Genomic DNA, 19280 nt, shown 5'->3' with positions numbered 1-19280 from the left:
AGAGCTAATACAACGCGTGATGAGGTGATAATTCTACACTCAGTCTTGCTATAAAGTTGTGTGTTTGAGTGCTAGTTTGCCAAATTGCCAGCATCTTGGAGCTTCAATAGTAGAGAAGCCACGCTACTCACTTAACTAGGATTATGAGTCCTTTCTCCTTGGAATATTAACTAAAGACTCGGTGCCAGGAGAGACTGACTAGTGTCTCGTGAAGAAGTATACATGTTGAGAAACCGAAAACAGACTAGCTTAGTTGCACTTCGGGTTTACGATGCCCTATCCGTTTCCGATCTGGGTTCGCACCTATGTTATCAGAACAGTGTTGAGAGTATTCAGCTTCTACGGCATTATACTAGATGCTAGATGTGGTGCGGATCGCCGTTGAGATGTTATTCGGGTTGTCTATATACCCCCGGGGGTACACCCAGGTAGTCTTCACTATTAACTCCCCTCACACCATTTTACTGCTCTAATGCTTGAAATTTTTCTATTGAGAACTTGTTATTTTATTAATCTATTGTTTTAATTGAATCTAGCTTCCTCTATTAAAAATTGCGCCAGTGCCCGTTGTGATTAAGGCCACGCTGTCCATTTCGCAGTCGCCTCTTTTTTCCAAACTTGAACGCACAAACCTAATGTGATTGATTTTTGAGAAAAATGACGTAGTAATTAGACACACCATTGCTCCAGCCTGAGAACAAGCAGAAATTTCTTGCTTGTGTCATAGTATCGGCATATCCGTCACTATGGGTCGGAACGGATATTGATCACATCCTTCGTAGGTTCTCACGCAACGCAACGCAACGCACCGTGGCAATCTCAACTAGCACGAATGTCTAAGAACAACATCCAACGTCTTCTCTGATTTTTGCCAAATGATACGGAATTTCAGTCTTCCACTTCTATGAGATTTCAAGTGATTCGGCAGTTGCGTTGAAACCCCTTTCTGAACAGCTCTTCCCTCGGCGAAATGGCTCTGGTCATATGCTTACTTGCTCGGCGGGAAATTCCCAGAAACTTTATCAGATTTGATAGTTTCAGGTTTCGAAACGTTCAATTCCTTACTAATTACCTACTAATAAGATGTCATTTTATCACTTTCCCACACAAGGTTGATTTACACATGACGTTCCATTCAGACACTAGTGTTGTAAAGCATACTGGAAGGATCAAGATAAAATAGTTCCAATTCGTGAACCAATCGAAATAATCAATGAAAAAGAGTACTAAAGAAAACAATGCATCTCCTCTAGAAAGAGTTTTAATCGTTCTGAAACACTAATATAGAGGTTTTGTCGATTTGAAACATTGGGAAATTCAGTGATTTAGTTAGGAAAAAATTGGTGATCTTTCGTTCTATAACCCACCTGTGTATTTGGGCGGGGCGAGCGAAGGGAAGCGCGTATCTAGGTGCGTTGAATCGGATGCAATGGCACGAAAAACCATACAATTTTGCTTGGCAAATAGGTAAACCATATCGGCGAGGAAGCGATGATGAGGTAGCGACGCCGAGGTTTTAACTACCTTAGGTCCGACAAAGTCTAGTGTCGCAGTCTAACATGCTATCAAGAGCAAACAAGTTATCATGTAGAGTTTCCAATAGTCCCGATCGTTGCCCACTTTAGAATTATAGGTAGAGACTACCACCGAGTTCACAGATAAATTTTTCCAAGTTAATTTGATATTGGGAAGCAATTGAATATTCCGAAATAGATTGATGATCTGACTAGAGTCGGGACTATTAGAACTCCTGTTACGTACCATCATGATATTTCCCAAACCAGAGACCGCTAAATAAAGCATGAGACTGGATAAGTGTTCTTGTGTGAATTTTCTGAAGAGGAGGACTTGGTATACGTCATAGGTTAAAATGCGAAGACATACAATAATCCTCCGACAGTGATCATTACACATGCCGTAGAATTCACAAGAATTACAATCTCTCCTATCTCCCCTCCGGTAGTTGTCTGACAGCCGTACTTGGAAGATCATTCAATTTTGCTGGAGGAATGCATCTCAATATAAGTCATGATACTATTACATATAAATGAGATCCTTGAAGAGTGCTGTGGTGACTTATGTCAACTATCTGAGAGAGCACTTGAGCACCCTGTGAAGAACATGTGTAATTTATATTCCAAATCCAATGGTCTATGTCTATAAGCAGTACAATCCAGCGATTTAATTGTATATTAAATAGTAGAAGCAGACCAGAATCAGCAAGTTACCCAATCTTCATATGAGATACTCGAAATTCCTCTTTTTAAAAATCAAAAGTATTATGTATGACTCTCCGCTGATTCTATCTTTCAGCGTTAAAGCGATGCTGCTCTACAACTTTATTACATCCATTCTCATGTCTTCCTAAATATCTGCCAGTCCAGCATTTGCTTATTGTTCAATAATCACTCCAGCTTGTAAAGAAGCATCGCCCATAAACATGCATACTCTAATCTATATGATTCCGAGTCCATAAGTAGGGGTTGTCAATAATGCGTTGGTATCCTATGCCCTTACATCCTTCTACTTCGTTCCATCTGCCTATTCTTCAAGACTGCACTCTACCGCGTTTGTATTCATCTGGAGCAATAAATTATTCTCAGTCAAGTTTTCATTTGAGGGAATATCGAATGCTTCTCTCTTGTCCAATCTACACTCGCCATTTTATCATCACTGAACGGCCTCCATATACTTCGTCTTGGAAAGTTTTGCAAATAGAATATAGATTCTGCGCAAGGATTGAATACCATTTTTGGAGATGGGTTGACTGTAATGTGCAGAATGTAGGGTTTCCATCATCTGTGCCTGTTCCGGTGGTAAAAGATTCCATGGCACATCCTTTGGCTTATCTTGCTTCGTATATGCGCAAATTGCTCGGCGTCTCTTGAGGCTCGAGAGATCATTCTCGTATAGTGGCTTGGTAGGTTTGGCACTCGTAGAGGTAGTCCGTATGGTCTTTCGGGCTGTTGTGCTAAGGATACTGCATAATTGCCTTTGCAACGTAAGGTGTGCCATATGTCGATGAAGAAGTCTCGTTGAAGCTGATGTATTAGCAGATAATACGAATAGTAACGAAAGCCCTGTCCATGCTAGCTGGGACAATCTTGTGGTAATAGTTTGCATCCGTCTTCGAAACACATTGTGATTACATAAGATAGTCAAAATTGAATCTGAAAATCTCTTCGCGAAATTTTGATATACATTTGAGTGTTTCTAATGTGTTGTGAATGGATGTTGTCGAAGATGTTTTGGAGTACTTCTCGGAGCAGCCCCGATACGTTTGTGCATGTCATCCCCAAGAGATGTAAACGCAATCCAAATTATATTGAAAGAGAACATGAAGTCAAGGGAGTAATCGTTCCGCAGAGTGTGATCTCGTCTTCAGTTGATAATTGAGTTTCTTTAAAGCATCGATTCGTCCTGGTAGAATGCTATCATAATGTTCGGTATGAAGCCCTGTCATACGGGTAGGTATATAAACTCCCAGAATAGATATCTAAGGGCCTCCAGCTAAGAGAAATAAGGCGGGTTGCACTTTCCCTTTAAATCTTGCAAATATTGAATCGTGATCATGTTGTTCGACTTCCAATCCCTGGTGATGAGATTGAGCTTGGTTTTTTTGGGTCTAGATCAGCCGATCACGTCTACAGCAATAGCTTCAGTTAGATTTCTATCAAATTAGACTTTCACATCCTTCTCATTCCTGTCTATTCGTATAAGCGAAAGGGGTGTCTCAGAATTGATGTCTAGCAATCTTGCCCACAAAATGCTCCAGTTCTGGTTCGAGTACCAAACTAGTCAGAAAAGAGGAAACTCAACCTCAGCTAATATATCGTTCCAAAATTATATATTTATCTTTGAATATAGACATCTATTACAGACATTCAAACAGAAAGTTACACTCGTCCGCGCGTACACGTATGCCATCTCGCTTATTGCTGTGCCACGGATGGAGATGCATGGTGCTGTTGCCTAAATAAGAAACCCCACCCCACCGTCTTCATCCTCTCGAAATCATTCACGATTCATTTTCATCAATCAACAATCAACAATTACAGTGACTTTTCCATCATGATGTCAGATATGAGTTCTGATGATTTCGAAATGATTGAATCCGAAGACATTGTCAAACAAATGCTTGTGGATGAAAAACCAGATCTCGAGAAAATCAGGAAATGGCTGAAACCTACAGATTACCTAGCATCATCCAGCGAGTTCAATCGCCATGCTTCATCTAAAGCCCGCAATACAGGGGAATGGATTCGAGAGACTTCACAATTTAATCAATGGCATTCATCTGCTGACCATGGGTCTATTTGGATCAAGGCGGTTCCGGGTGCAGGCAAGAGTGTCCTTGCAGCCTCAATGGTTCAATCGCTTTCGGCCAATGAGTCCGTTCCCGTTCTCTTCTTTTTCTTCAGACAAATTATCGAAACAAATCGCACTTCTCGTGGTATATTGCGAGATTGGATGTGCCAGCTTCTGCCCTTCAGCGAAGCCTTGCAATTGAACCTGTTTGAGCATGTGAAAAATAAAGAGAGCCTGGAAAGTATTACCACAGCACATTTGTGGAAACACCTTTTGACTGGCCTAAGAATGCTCAAACGAGTCTATTGTATCGCTGATGCATTAGATGAGATGAATATGGACGAGGAATTCCTCTCTCAGCTTAATGCCCTGGGATCATTTCGACCCGGTCAAGTCAAGGTTTTGTTGACCAGTCGACCAAAACAATATCTCCAACGAGTGTTCAAAGATCCCCAAGTTATTCACGTCAGTCTCGAGGAGGAACTTGTAAAACGTGATATATCGATTTTTGTTCGTCAGCGCGTAGAGCAATTTGCTGAGGATGGCATCAATGAGACGATGCAAAGTTTTATTCAAAACACTGTATGCGAGCGGTCTGAAGGCCTTTTCTTATATGCCCGTCTGATGCTTGATCAAATCGCTCAATCTATCAAGAATAAAGAGCACAGTGATGTTTCAATACAAGAAATGATAGCGAAATTGCCCGTAGGCCTTGAAGAGATGTATAACAGGGTACTTATTGATCATGCTTCACTTACAAAGATCCATCGGGATATACAAATCATCATTTTACAACTAATTACTCAGTCGGCACGACCCATGCGTCTGATAGAAATTGCCAAGGCTATTCAAGACAATCCTCACCTTGCCAAAAGTGGCAGAGACGCTAAAGAAATTGTCAGGTCTGGCTGTGGTCCGCTTCTCGAAGTCATGGAAGATGGGGTTGTGCAAATTTTGCATCATTCTTTTACAGAATTTCTGTTGGATTCTAATCGAATTACACACAAGTTATTGATAAATTCTCAATTCCCTGTTATCGAACCGAGAAATGCCCATCGCGAGATTGCGCTTCTATGTATCGGCCAGCTCCAAGGAGGTGCATTTTCCTCATACCCAATCTCGTATGATGCAAAAAATGGTAGAGGTAACACTAAGAAATCCAAGCGACAGCTATTTGACTTTGGTAAATCATTTATACAATATCCATTTGTTGAATATGCTGCAAAGAAATGGACTTATCATGCCAAAAGATACGACTGTGAAGATGAAGGTTTCTATGAGACGCTGGAAGACTTCTGTAAGCCTGAGAACCAGGCATTTAAAGCTTGGTCAACGTTGGCCGGCCAGACGACGAAACCTGTCGCTAGCTCCGAGTTTCGGCGACAATTTGATCCAGCTCTAGCATCAGAGATGACTTCCCATCTCCACGTAGCTTCTGGCTTCGGGTTCGGCTGTTGGGCACAAAGGCTGTTGGAAAATGGCGCAGATTGTGAGATGCGAGATAGTACTGAAAGAACACCTTTGTTTTGGGCAGCTAAAGGAGGGCATACTGAAGTTGTGAAGAAATTACTAGATGCTGGTGCAGAGCCAGACGTCGACGGATATGATGGTTTGAAGCCTCTTCACGTTGCAGCCTCAAACAACCACGCAGGAGTGGTTAAGCTCCTGCTTGGCGCTGGTATGTTGAATTTCCTGATCATAATACCTAATGATATGGGCTGTGGCCCAAAGTGGAGGACTTTTGGTTCTCGAACTTCTTTGTAATGTTGAATCGCTCCTGGATATCAAATTGTACTCAAACATATAAGGCTCCCAGAGCATTGCAAACTTCTACATCATGTTTTACACCCCAGGCTTTGGTACACTACTTATTCTCTTCTTACTGACCTCTCCCAGGTGTTTCCCCTCTTACGCTTAGAACGAGACATTTAGTAGGACGCTGTGGGAAACCATTATCAAAACTTGGTCAACACCCATTGATGCTCGCCAGTAGTGCCGGCCATGTTGAAACAATAGTAGAGATGATTTCATACTGCGAAACAAAAGAGCTTGAAGCGGCTTTATTACGAGCAGCTCATCATGGACATCATGCTTTAGTCTCCATTATTTTGGAAAAGACAGATGTCTCTCCTAACGCACAAGTACTCGTGGAACATGCTGACATGGAAATTTTAAGTGGACAGACTGTTCTCATGGTAGCGACGAGTTCCCTTGAACCAAAATCTGTAAAGGCCTTGATTGAGAAAGGGGGGATACCAAGCCTAGGTAGTGCAACCGCAACGAACGTTTGCTCATATAGTTTCATCACGGGGAGGAGAAATATGATTGGATTAGCAGGTAGAACCCCACTGCACAGTCTTGCAATGGCTACAATGAAACAAGAGGATCGACCTGCTGCGAAAGAAATCTTAGATATGCTTTTGTTAGCAGGTGCTGATCTTGAAGCCCGTGATAACAACGGCGACACTCCTCTGCTACTTGCAGTTTCACCCAAAAGTCATCGATATTCTCAAATTGCCCTGGAGCTTTTACTCTCGGCTGGTGCTGATCCAGTAAGTAGAAAAAGTTCTTTGACAATTCCTTCTTCGTCACATCTTGCAGTTCATTTTCTTTTATCCTCTCAAAATCCCTATTTACTTCTATATATGCGATAAAACTTGATCTTCGCTTGAATCAATTCCAGACATTTATTTACTCTATCATAGTGCACCAGGAACTTTGATGACGGGACTTTGCTTCACCGAGCTTGTACAGAGCTCTCATCGACTGACCTTGCCAAACAACTTTTGGCCTTCGGAGCAAACCCTAACCAAGCTCGAATCTCGGATGGAGTAACTCCATTACACTGGTACGCACGAATCATTCTATTTTTGTTACTTCTGATCTGGAACATAATTGTATCTTGAATCAACTGTTCAGTCTTGACAGATGAATTTTGTTCCGTCATTTAAGCCCCTGGTTTGTTATCCAATCCAATGATTTTGGGTTTCGAGATTTGTTATATGAAAACACTCATAATCAGGAGCTCATTCATAGTTTATTCGGGACTAATATTGTGCTAGTGTGGTGGTTAACAGACAGAAGCCAGCCGAGCTCATTGAATTACTCGTCAAGCACGGTGCTGATATTAACGCCCAAGATATCAATGGAGATACTACCCTGCATCATGCTTGCAGATCACGTTCAATTAAACCAGGCAACCTAATCCCTACCATATTGAGCTTTGAGCCTGATGTTAATATCCAAAACAATCTTGATGAAACATGTCTACACAATATATATAGTGATTTAGATCCAGAGCTGATAGGCGCTATAATTGACACTGATATGAACATAGAACTGTATGACCGTAAAGGCATGTCGGTCTTACTTAGAGCTGTCACTAGATATCCATATTCGAATATAAAAGTGGTAGAAGCACTTTTAAAGCATCGAAAGAAGGCTTCTATTTCTGCTCGAACATGGCTGCAGGGAAAAACAGTATTACATTTAGCTTGTCACTTGCGCAACTCCGTTGAGCTTCTTAAGGTATTGGTAAGTCATGAGGCAGATCTCAATTGGACGGATAGCATGAATGGCAACACTTTGCTGCATGAAGTCGCAGCACGTTTCGATGGAGGCTTAGAGGATATCGCCTTGATCAAGTACCTGTGTGAAAGTGGGGTCTCAGTCAATGCCAAAAACTATCGACAACAGACTGCAGCACATATCATGGGACCAGCCTATGGCAATGGGCAAAGAATTTTGACCATAGATATTAAACAGACTTTCATATCCGTCGTTCGTCGGCTGTGCCCTGAACTTGACGTCAACGTGAAAGATATGGAAGGTTACACGCCTCTTCACTACGCCTGTGCTACTTCAGAGTCTTCGGTATTTGCTTTGATAATGGCTGGCGCCGACTTAAATGCCAAGTCCTTCAATCGACGCACGCTACTTCATTGCGCTGCTCTGGGCCGGCAGTGTGGTATCTTATCAATGATACTCAACTATGCTCAAAAAAATGGTTCTACCATCGATATCAACGCTCAAGATATGGATGGTATGACACCTCTTCATTTTGCCTGCGTATCAGGCAGACCAGAATCCGTCAGTATCTTGATCTCAGCTGGTGCTGATATTGACAAGAAAACCAAGCGAGCAACTTCGGGGGCAACTCCACTAATGGCATGTGCCATGTTTCCGGAGGAAGATCAGATCTGGAAAATCCTGCAAAGGGGAAACTCTCCTGATCTAATCCTTCGAGATCCTTTCAGGGTCCGCCCAAGCTCTTCTGACATAATGGGATCAATGGACAAAGAAACACAACATATCACGTGCCGTATTGGTATCATCGCAAAAATGCTTATAAAGGCCGGAGCTGATACTGCAAATTCTATTATTTCGGCACGTTACACAAAATGCGCGGAGCTAGTATATGTCATAAGGGGAGAAAACTTTACGAAAAGCAAGAGTTTTGCAGAAAGTCAACTCATGGCACCAATCATCAGTACTGAAAAAGCGCTGAATGATTGCACCTACGAAGATATCGACTGTATGAAAAGCAAAGTCTGCGATTTGAATGAAATAACTATGGAATGCATGGTTGCGAGAGGATTTGACTTCACTCGAGCGGACAACGTTCTGTTGATGAGAGATCTAGGACCGCCAATCGCCCAGTTCGCGCACTATGGTCTGACTGAATTCATGGACAAGATAATTTCCAGTGTATGGATATTTCTTTTCTTACCTACCTACAACTTCCATTTTTCTCCCCATCTTTTGAATATAAGTCCTCTCGTATTTGATTAAACTCTTCCAGTTCCCCTGATCGATTGTTAGATTGATACAGAGGGGTAATATCTATCGAGTTCTGAAGTACCAAGCGCTCAGAACTATACGGCGCAACAAGTATAGTTATCCTTCAAAGCCTATTTCTTCATTTTATCTCACTTGTAACCACAGACTATAATAGCCACGTCTTCTTCGTTCGATTCCCTTCTACTCTTCTTTTCATAACTTCTCCTGTAGACTATTGTTTCTATCTTCTACACTCGACCTTATCACGAGTCTAATGATCACTTTTCAAACACTAATGACTTTTAAGGCAAAACTATTCGATGACCCACGCCATACCGGTCCTATTGCAGATAGTTTTTCTGGTGGATGGAGCGTTATTCGACCACTACTGCACGTGGCCTGTGAGCGGCCGGTCTGGAATATGGATATGGTCAAACTTTTGATTGAAATAGGACAAGTGGATATAAACGCGCGTCATGTGACAAAAAAGAGAAGTATTGTTAATATGACTGAAGAATTAATTCAAGGACAAACAGCACTTCATATCTTAGCAAAAGGGGATTCCTGGTGGCAAGTTGAGGCTATTCAATACTTGGGTGAACACGGTAAGCTTCCTTTTTGATTCATCTCAGAACCCTGGTATCGTATCCGGAAAAAAGGGGCCAGGGATGGAGAATCAGAGTTCGTGTCATTCTCTTAGAATGAGCACTTTACTTCGATGCATGTTTTCATCTAATCAACTGAAAGTATGGAAAGCTCTTGATAGGAATTACTAACATACTCCCAGGTGCCGAATTAGATATCTTAGATGCGAAGGGTCGTACTCCTCTAGAAATTGCAAGTACATACCCTGAAAATGGTTCGGCAGCAAGAGAAAACTTCTTCCGCACTCAATGTTGTGAGGCGCTCCTTAAACTGGGAGCTAACCCCAATAGAGTGAATCCGGAAGGCCTCACAGCTCTCAACAAGGCCGGTTCCGATGAAGAGACCATTAGAACTCTACTAAAACACGGGGCAGATGTTAATAGAGGAACGAAAAGCGTTCTCATATCAGCCATAGAATACGGAGATGTGAGGACTCTTCAGCTGTACCTCCAAAACGGAGTTGATCCTAACGTGCCGGACAACTCAACAGACTCTAGTTACCGATCTCGGTGTGCGACGGTCAATGTGGCCAGGAAATATCCCATCGTAGTGGCAGCATTTCCAAAGGGTCCGAAAGCATATTCTGCTTCTATAGCTGCAGAGATGATACGACTTCTACTGGATCATGGTGCTAGGGTTGATTTGGCTGTCGAAGAGGGGGAAAGCATTTTACACTATCTTTTCGCAAATGCCACGTCCTCAACCCTCCGTCCATTTTTTGAAAGGCCAGGAATAGATATGAACACTAGGGATAAATATGGTCGAACAGCTCTCTTATGTGCCATTTCCAACTCCACTAAGAGGGAAGGTCAATACCCACATGTTACACCTTCTAAACTCGAAAAGCCACAACCACCATACGTACCTCCCTATTTACACCTAGTAAACTCGGCAACCCATGGCCCCTCTCTCGATTACTTGGCAGTTGATAACGAAGGCCGTCACATAATCTTTTATCTACTCTCCAAATGGACCTCCGAAACGGCACCATTATTTCTTTCCATTCCAGGTGTTCGTTCTCTTGTTACCCAAAAAGATAATGAGGGGTATTCTCCCCTCCATCGTGTTTTATCAGACGGTTCTATGCCTACAACTCTCACCGATATTGTCAGCATCCTCGTAAATGACGGGGGTGCTGATCTTCTAGAGCCAGATCCAACATCCAATACTGCGTTACACCATCTAACCCGCAGACGTCCTTACACCAAGCCGGAGGATTCCTTTCGAGTAATGGATCAATTTCTCTCTTTAGGTGGGTTTATAGACGCGCGGAATGATGCGGGCATGACACCTTTACTGGTATATCTAGCTGGCGGAGGGGGCCAATCTCGTTTACCGTGGTATGAAGAGCATGGTACGGACTTCAAGGCTACAAACAATGAAGGAACAGGGGCTCTACATTTTGTGGCGGCAAATAAACCTGTTATGCATGCACTTTCAGAAAATCGCAAAGAACAAAAAAAAGCAAGAGCAGATTTGTTTGAGGCGTTAGTAAAGAAGTATGGATGTGAGGTGCTAGATGAAGATTCGAAGGGGAGAACGGCGTTGGATATTGCAGCTGCAGTGGGAAACGAGGAGATTTTGAAATTATTCCAGAGGAGGAAATAGGAGACTTGGATCTCATGATCTTGCTTTTCATTTCATCTACATGTTAATCTCTCCTTTCTCACTGTACCCTCTTTCTTATGCTTCGTCTGACTTCCGCGTCAGTTTGACCACGTTGATAAATACAATCAATCCAGCGTCTATTTATGAATAGTGACAATCTTGGAATAACAGCAAGATTTTGATATCGAGGCCGAGTATCATTTCAAGAATATGAAAAAAGTCAATTCCGCGGTCAAATATGATGATCAGATATCTTACGATTGAATGACAGGAGTCGCTGGCATCCTGATAAGAAACCATCTTGAAGATCTAATCTTACCTAGATACCCAAGACAAAGTAAAACATCCCTCTCGATATTTCTCTGCCATCAAAGAAGAAGACAACTCATCCACTGGACGTTATTTTCGCCGATCCCACTCACCCAGTGATCTACGCTGTCTATCAAGTCAATCTGGCAATTGAGCATTAAATACGTTTGTTGATAAATTGTTGAGTTATATCTCTCGAGTCCACAACCAAGAGAAATGATGCTGATCCACAACATACGTACTCCGCATTGGAGGAAGCTGGAGATCAAGAAAAGATGGACACCAAGTAATCGGCGAGCAAATGGAGAAATGAGGCAAATCGCGCAAAAGATTTGGATGGGGTATGTCGAATGAAATGATGGGGTGTGGATATTTTGTTTTTGCAGGGGTGAAATTAGCTTTTTGTCTGGATGCCCATCGAGCCCACTTTGTTACTAGATAATGCATGGGGTGTGAGAATAGCTCAACAAACGAGAATGAGATTTTGGGAGGTGGCCTATGATGGAGAGAGATACTTCCATTGAATTGTATGGCAAAGTTGTGACGGATGTAATATATGTAGGTAACTGTTGCAATCTGAATAGTATTCTGGTGATGATGGCTAGGTGCCTAGTATTCTGCATTTGAATCAGACATGAAATTCTTATAAATAACTTACGACTCTCTCCAACCGCAATTCCAACACTGATATACGACGCGCGCGTCTTCCATTCTTCCTTTTATCGCGCGACAATCGTTACAGTCCACAAATAGGAAGTACATGCATTTATTCATTCATTTACCCCTGAGATGATATACACAACTCCTATATGATCAATTGCATCATACAACTTAAATGTATTATATGCGATGCCGCATGGCAACCCCAAAATTACGCCGAATAATGAAGCCGTCAAACACGGGATGACAATGCACCCCAACATACTTTGTGCGATAACTATCATATCAATTCTGGAGTCTCCATCCTCACCCCGCCGCATATACTTTTCATCTGCTCAATGACATAATACCAATCCCCAGAGGATGAAAAGCAGGGATAAATCCATCCGAAAGTTGCACTCAATTCATGCTTTTAAACTTTCGCTTCCATGAAAGAGTTTCCATTTGTTCCATTTCTTCCATCACTAATGCTTAAATAGGCCAAGTGAGCTTATCACGGCCAAGCTGAAACAAACTTCGAAGTCTGAGAGAGTTCCACAAATACACCGAACGGCCAATTTCTATAGCATCCACAACATCCGAAGACATACCGTCCAAGGGATACCCCATGTTTGGCGATTTGCTGGGGCCTGAACAACCAACACCTATTGTACGCGTTGCACTGAGCTTGACCACTCGGGACTCCGTATTCCCGCATTATAAGGTTCGGATCTTGCTATACCTACAGAGTGACGTGATAATCGTTGCCCGAATAGTAAATCCGGGGGTGCATACCAAGGTATTATGGGGTGTAATCTTGGTCACGTTGTTGGGAGAGGGATGATCTTGGTTCCTGCTTGAAATCCTGATTAATGTTCCTGCTTGAATCTTTCAGATTTCTGCGAGTCATTGGTATTCGCCCTCTCCACACATGTTGTACTGTTTGTTGGTTGGTGCTAGTTATATAAAGGTTGATTATTCCCCTTGTTGGTATAGAATTCTTTCGACTCATTCTCTCATTATCAGATGATATTTTGTATTACTGCGTTTGAATCATTCTTGTACTGCATGTAAATCTATATTCTTCGCACGGAACTTCAAAAAATATGGCTCCTTGGTTTGGTATGAGGGGAGGATGGCTCACATTCTGGGTCACGGTTGCTTGTGCAACAGATATGACTTTGTTCGGTTATGATCAAGGTGTTTTCGGTATGTACCATGTCTATCTTCTACCTTCGTTATGATCTTTCCTAACCGAGTCCAGGTGGTGTTATCGTTACTGAGGATTTCCTCAACACTCTCAATCTCAATGGCAAAACCGCTTTGGTTGGAACGATTACCGCTCTTTACGATATTGGCTGTTTCGTAGGAGCCATCGCAGCCGTCGCCTTCGGTGAAAGACTCGGTCGTAAAAAGACCATTCTATGGGGCACAACTATTATGACCATTGGCGCCATCCTTCAAATCGCAGCCTACGATGTCCCCACGATGATTACGGGAAGAATCATAGCTGGTATCGGTAATGGTATGAATACATCCACGGCACCCGTTTGGCAATCCGAAACCTCAAAAGCTAGTCTTCGAGGTAAACTCGTCGTTATCGAAATGATTCTTAATATCGCTGGTTTCTCTCTTAGTAACTGGGTTACATACGGATTTTCTTTCCTTTCCGGTCCAGTCACTTGGAGATTCCCACTCGCCTTCCAATTGATCTTCATCATAATCTTATATGCCACTGTCCCTTGGCTTCCAGAATCTCCTCGTTGGTTAATCGCCCACGGAAAGATCGATGAAGGTCGTCAAATCATTGCTGATCTTGAAGATCTCGATATCAAAGACGATCGTGTAAGCAACGATGTTAATGACATCATCTACGCTGTTGAATACGAAGAAGCGCATGGTGTCTCTTGGTTTGATCTCCTCCGTGGTCGAACTGGAGAAGCCGGAACCTCAACTATCCGTCGTCTCGTCCTAGGTTGTGGAACTCAAGCTATGCAACAACTTAGTGGTATCAACGTAACATCTTACTATCTTCCCACCGTCTTGATCTCCTCGGTCGGTCTCTCAAATACCCTTGCAAGACTTCTCGCTGCTTGCAATAGTGTATCTTACCTTGCCGCTTCACTGCTCGCTATCCCGAATGTTGAGAGATGGGGAAGAAGAAATCTCATGATTTATGCAGCTGCCGGTCAAGCAGTCTGTTACCTCCTTATTACCGTCCTACTCCGCTTCAACGAATTAGAAGGCTATGCTCATCAAAAAGAAGTCGCTTCTGCCTCTGTCGCATTTTTCTTCGTCTATTACCTTTTCTTCGGTTTCGGTTGGCAAGGTGTTCCCTGGCTTTACCCTACCGAGATCAATTCTCTCGCCATGCGTACCAAAGGTGCTGCACTTGGTACTGCCACCAATTGGATTTTCAACTTCATGGTAGTGGAAATTACACCTATTGGAATTGAGTCTTTGAGATGGAAATTCTACATCATTTGGACGATTTTCAATGCCTCGTTTGTACCAATTGTTTACTTCTTCTATCCCGAGACAAGTGATAGAACATTGGAGGATATTGATAGACTGTTCAGAGAAAATGGAAGTATATTGGTATTCAAGGATGCAGATGCGATTAGCAGAAAGAGACCAGCTAGATATTTCGAGGCAGAAAGAATCGGTACAGTAGAGTCAGATGAGAGAAAGAGTTTGGGTAGTAGTGCGGGCAAGAAAGCGGGTGAGCTTGGAGGGGTATTGGCGGAACACGATGAGGAGGTTAGATATTAGGACATGGGTGAAGAAAAAGAAGAGTGGCTCTTGTGAACGGATGTTTGGATTGGAGTTTCTTGGCTGTTTTTATGAACTTATGCATGCATGTATGAGTATGGGAGGAACATGAGCATGAGCATACCTAAGCATGGAGTTTGGATGGATAAATACCTTGTTGAGCATTTTTCGGTGGGACATTACTCTTATCTTTATCACTATTCACGAAATTAAAAGTAAAATCTTACATTAAAAAAACCTAATGTGCAAAAAAGTGAACAAAGAAATTGTGAATCCCAATTTTAGAACTTCGCAGTATAAAAAGTGGACTCGGCGACATATTCCCTCACCGTGGATAAACTTGGCACACATCCGAGTGGAAACACCAGACGCTTCGGGGTCCCGTTACATTACCTTCGGCTTTTGTATCCACCGGTGTTCCCTAGGCGGCAATAGCCCGCCAAGATGTGACCCTCTATCGCTAGCTCTTGCCAGCGAATAAATACGACCCTACGGATTACCATTCTCAACACCCCAGAGATGATTTCGCATCATGAACTATCTGAGAATATCGACGAGATATCTTGAGAAACTTCAGGGTCTCTTGGTGTACTATACCACCAATCTTGTGGAAACTAGACTCGTTGAGAAGACAATGTTTGACTTTCAGAACGAAAATGAAAACTTAGTCGATACATATAGAGACAACTCATGGGAAAGCCCTCAAATATGCACACGCACGATACGTACCTCCGTTACTCAAACATCTCAATCCATTACTTAGAATAAGCAGCTCCATAACCCCCATCCACTATCCAGCCCCACCCCCTCAAAAGCCCATACCATCCCCGTCCTTTATCCCCTACATCCTACCCCTCAAACCACCGTCCTCACAAAAACACCATTCCATCTCCGTCTCACCTGACAACAAACCGGTCGACAGCAATTCCTACACCCACTCAACGCTTCACTTTTCTCTTTCGTGATGAACCAGCCCCCCTCACTCTCCATATCCACATACTCCCCATTTTGATCCAGAAATACCTCATCCGGTCCCGCAGTCCACACTTGATTTTCCTGTTGCGGTGCTTGTTCTCGTTCTTGTTCCACATCAAACCCATCTACTCTTCCAATCCACAATTCCCGTTCCTGTTTTCTCTCCCTTTTCTTCTCCCATCTCCCCTCCTCCCCCAAAACCCTACACAGCTCACCCCCTCTCCACCCCCTCTTCATAAACACCGGAAAAAATAAAATCCCCTCCCCACCCTCATGGCACCCCCCACCCCCATTAAAACAATGCCATTCCCTCCCCCTCACACTAGCCAAATGTCTCCCAATACACCGCACCTCCCAGCCTCCACCCCCACACCTCTCAATCCCCTGCACAAGACTCCTTACCGAATAAAACGACTCCTCCCCCCCATCCTCATCCCCATCAATATCCCCACCCTTCACATTCCACCCCTCCGGCACAGTCCTCTCCACAAACTCCACCAGTTCCTGCGCATACCCATTCCGATATAAATACGCATATCCACATCCATGTCTCCTCACCACATTCCTTCGATATTCAAGCGGCCACTGCACTTCCCACTCTCGTCTAAAACTCGCAACGCTAACGCGCTCGTCAACTTCGATAGCGGCAAGCTGGAGCCGGATATCGAAATCGTAGGTTGAAAGTGGAGGGAGATTTCTGAGTTTAGCGTAGAGATCCCAGGCGGTGGTGATTAGAGTGAGGAGTTTGAGATTGCGGATTATGTTCTTATCTGTCAGGGAAGGATCTGAATTGCTTCGGTGGTGGAGTGTGGGGGTTGTGTTTTTTATCATAGCAGATTTTTCAGAAACAGATTTGTTCCATAAAATTTCCATAAAATCCAAATGTTCCGGCTGCCGTGTCTTCCCCGAATATTTCCTCGGTCTGGGACATCGTATACACACGAAGTGCGCTGCATATTGTAAGATGTAATACCAAAACTCCACATCTCCTTCCACGCCGGGTATACACAATACCTGCGCGACAAGTTTACAAACACCCCTATCCGACAGATCGAGCTCCGAACCCATTTTCATCCGGGGAAATAAATCATACGGGGATTTGTGGAAGAGTTTATACGCGAGGCGCCATACGTAATCGGATTCGGGATGCGAAAACTCGTGGGCAGGGAGGTTCCAGGAATAGTATATGGTATGTGGGAAAGGATTTGGGGAGAGGGGGAAATCTTTGGCGAGGTAATCTTCTTGGAGATGGTGCTCGTCGGCTGGAGTCCAGAGTTTGGTGAATGTGAGCGAGGGGTGGAAGGGAGTGAAGGGTCCGAGGGAGGGGACATGGATGGGGGATTCGTTGAGATCTGACATTTTGTAACTCTAGTGGTGGAGTGGTTTTTGATTCACCTGATATTAGGTAGGTTGATGGGGTTGTATTTTCTGAAGAGCAACGGTGTGCTTGTGTAATGACTCTCTGTGTTGGATGAAGTAGTGTGCGATGCCAGAATTGAAGAAAGTTGTTTGTTTACATCAACAAATGTTAGATACTTATTCTAACATGCACAAAGATCTAGGAACCCATCTTTCTATTACTTCACTACCGAACTGTCCAATATATAGGTAAGTAACGTCCACAATCCACTTCTCTTGCTAGTGAACAAAATCAAAATTACGGCTACCATCCCAACATAAGCGAATCAGGATGAGCCAACAAACATTCACACAGCTCAAATATCGTACTGTGAAATTCACACAGTAAATATAGTAAAGATTTATCATTCATGCATGATAAAACAAGAAAGCGAAATGGGTAAACTCTTTGTACTGCCACTGGACAAAGCACATATGAGAGTGCATCTTGAGATGTGTAAGTATTTCTAACATTACCCTAAGCAGCTCTCAATGATTCACCATTATCACAACCAAACTACAATTATCCAGTGAATGAATTCTCATCATCTAATTCCCATTCACTACATCAAACACCTAATCTACATGCCATTCAAAGCCAAAAAGGCACAAAGAACATAAATAAAGGGCTTCAGGAACTTGACTATGAAGAATTAGAAGCGTGAAGATTCTACACAACTACTCATTAGAAGAACTTTAAGCGTGGAGAAATGCAGATCAGACCAAATGATCACCATCTCCACAAGGAGAACATGAAGAGCAAGAATCGATATAAGAAGCTACCTACCTAGTCACCCAATCATCTAGTCACCTAGCTAATCACCCAGGCAAGCGCATAGCACAGCACAGGAAATCTTCCAAACCCCCAATGCACCTCAAATCCCCCTCGCCCCAAAAGTCGCCGCCTAAAAAACCGCCTAAGAATCAAAGTCCCTTCCCTTCGCTAAAAATCTCCAGTACAATACAGATTCCAGCCCCTACAACCCACAGAAACCAAAACCAAACCAAAACCAAACCAGAAACCAACACATACTCCCTCCCCCTTCTCACCCTCCAACCCTTCCAACCTTCCTGAAGCTTCAAATATATATAACTAGATAGGTACCTAATACCTATACACCCCCTCCACTCATAAATACAAAAGAAAAGCGCAAAACCCTCCTATCCCATCTCCAATTTCAATTTCAATCCCAATCCCAGCTACCGATCTCCTATACATTGTACCTAGCTAGCTACCTCGCTACCTCACTAGCAATCAATATATAAATCTATAAATTTATAAATCCTCCTATGAACACGAGATGAGAATTGCAAGATCCCAATCAATTAACCAGCATAAATGAATAATTAAATGATTGAAAATAGCAAAGAAAGAATACAGATTATAACAAGACAGGAATCCAATACTATCTCTCCATCCACTGTACAAAAACCCCCACCCCATCACCCCAACCCCAACCCCATATTTCAAAACAAAATATCGAATATCCATAGCCCAACCCAATCCAATCCAATCCAATCCAGTCCAACCCATCAATTTTCCACCTCGAGATATACACATAGAGTACATACACAAATCATCTCTACTGGTCCGGCACTACCGAGAACTCAGTACTGTATGGAGTCTGGAGTCTGGAGTCGAGTATCTGGTTCGGTACGTGTTTATCTCGAAATTAGAATGGGGAGTGTATTGTGTTGTGTTGTATTGGATACGCATATACATATACATATACATATACATATACATATACATACATACATATACATACATACATACATACAGAATTCCACTACTAGAAATCCTCAAATATTCCATAGCATGGGTACGCTCAAGCAGCAAATCTGAA

At 42.9% G+C, this 19280-nt stretch overlaps 3 protein-coding genes across 3 annotated transcripts; 2 read left to right on the top strand and 1 right to left on the bottom strand.

Moving 5' to 3' along the window:
• Positions 1 to 4071: 4071 nt before the first annotated feature.
• On the top strand, positions 4072 to 11340 carry Bfra_001355 (putative ankyrin repeat protein; the record flags this gene model as incomplete). Its single annotated transcript, XM_037331788.1, has 6 exons — positions 4072 to 5986; positions 6205 to 6860; positions 7014 to 7156; positions 7371 to 9015; positions 9395 to 9692; positions 9875 to 11340. The coding sequence occupies 6 exons, from the start codon at positions 4072 to 4074 to the stop codon at positions 11338 to 11340; spliced, it is 6123 nt and encodes a 2040-aa protein (XP_037195942.1).
• Positions 11341 to 13394: 2054 nt separating this feature from the next.
• Positions 13395 to 15060, top strand: Bfra_001354 (putative sugar transporter protein; the record flags this gene model as incomplete). The annotated part of the gene is made up of 2 exons (XM_037331787.1): positions 13395 to 13497; positions 13553 to 15060. The coding sequence occupies 2 exons, from the start codon at positions 13395 to 13397 to the stop codon at positions 15058 to 15060; spliced, it is 1611 nt and encodes a 536-aa protein (XP_037195941.1).
• Positions 15061 to 15915: 855 nt separating this feature from the next.
• On the bottom strand, positions 15916 to 17394 carry Bfra_001353 (uncharacterized protein; the record flags this gene model as incomplete). The annotated part of the gene is made up of 1 exon (XM_037331786.1): positions 15916 to 17394. One exon carries the CDS (start codon positions 17392 to 17394, stop codon positions 15916 to 15918), a length of 1479 nt encoding a protein of 492 aa, XP_037195940.1.
• Positions 17395 to 19280: the final 1886 nt, after the last annotated feature.

This window comes from Botrytis fragariae, assembly GCF_013461495.1.
Source record: "Botrytis fragariae strain BVB16 chromosome Unknown tig00000006, whole genome shotgun sequence".
In the NCBI taxonomy this organism is placed as follows: Eukaryota; Fungi; Ascomycota; class Leotiomycetes; order Helotiales; family Sclerotiniaceae; genus Botrytis; species Botrytis fragariae.
This window is presented reverse-complemented; position numbering and strand designations above follow the sequence as displayed.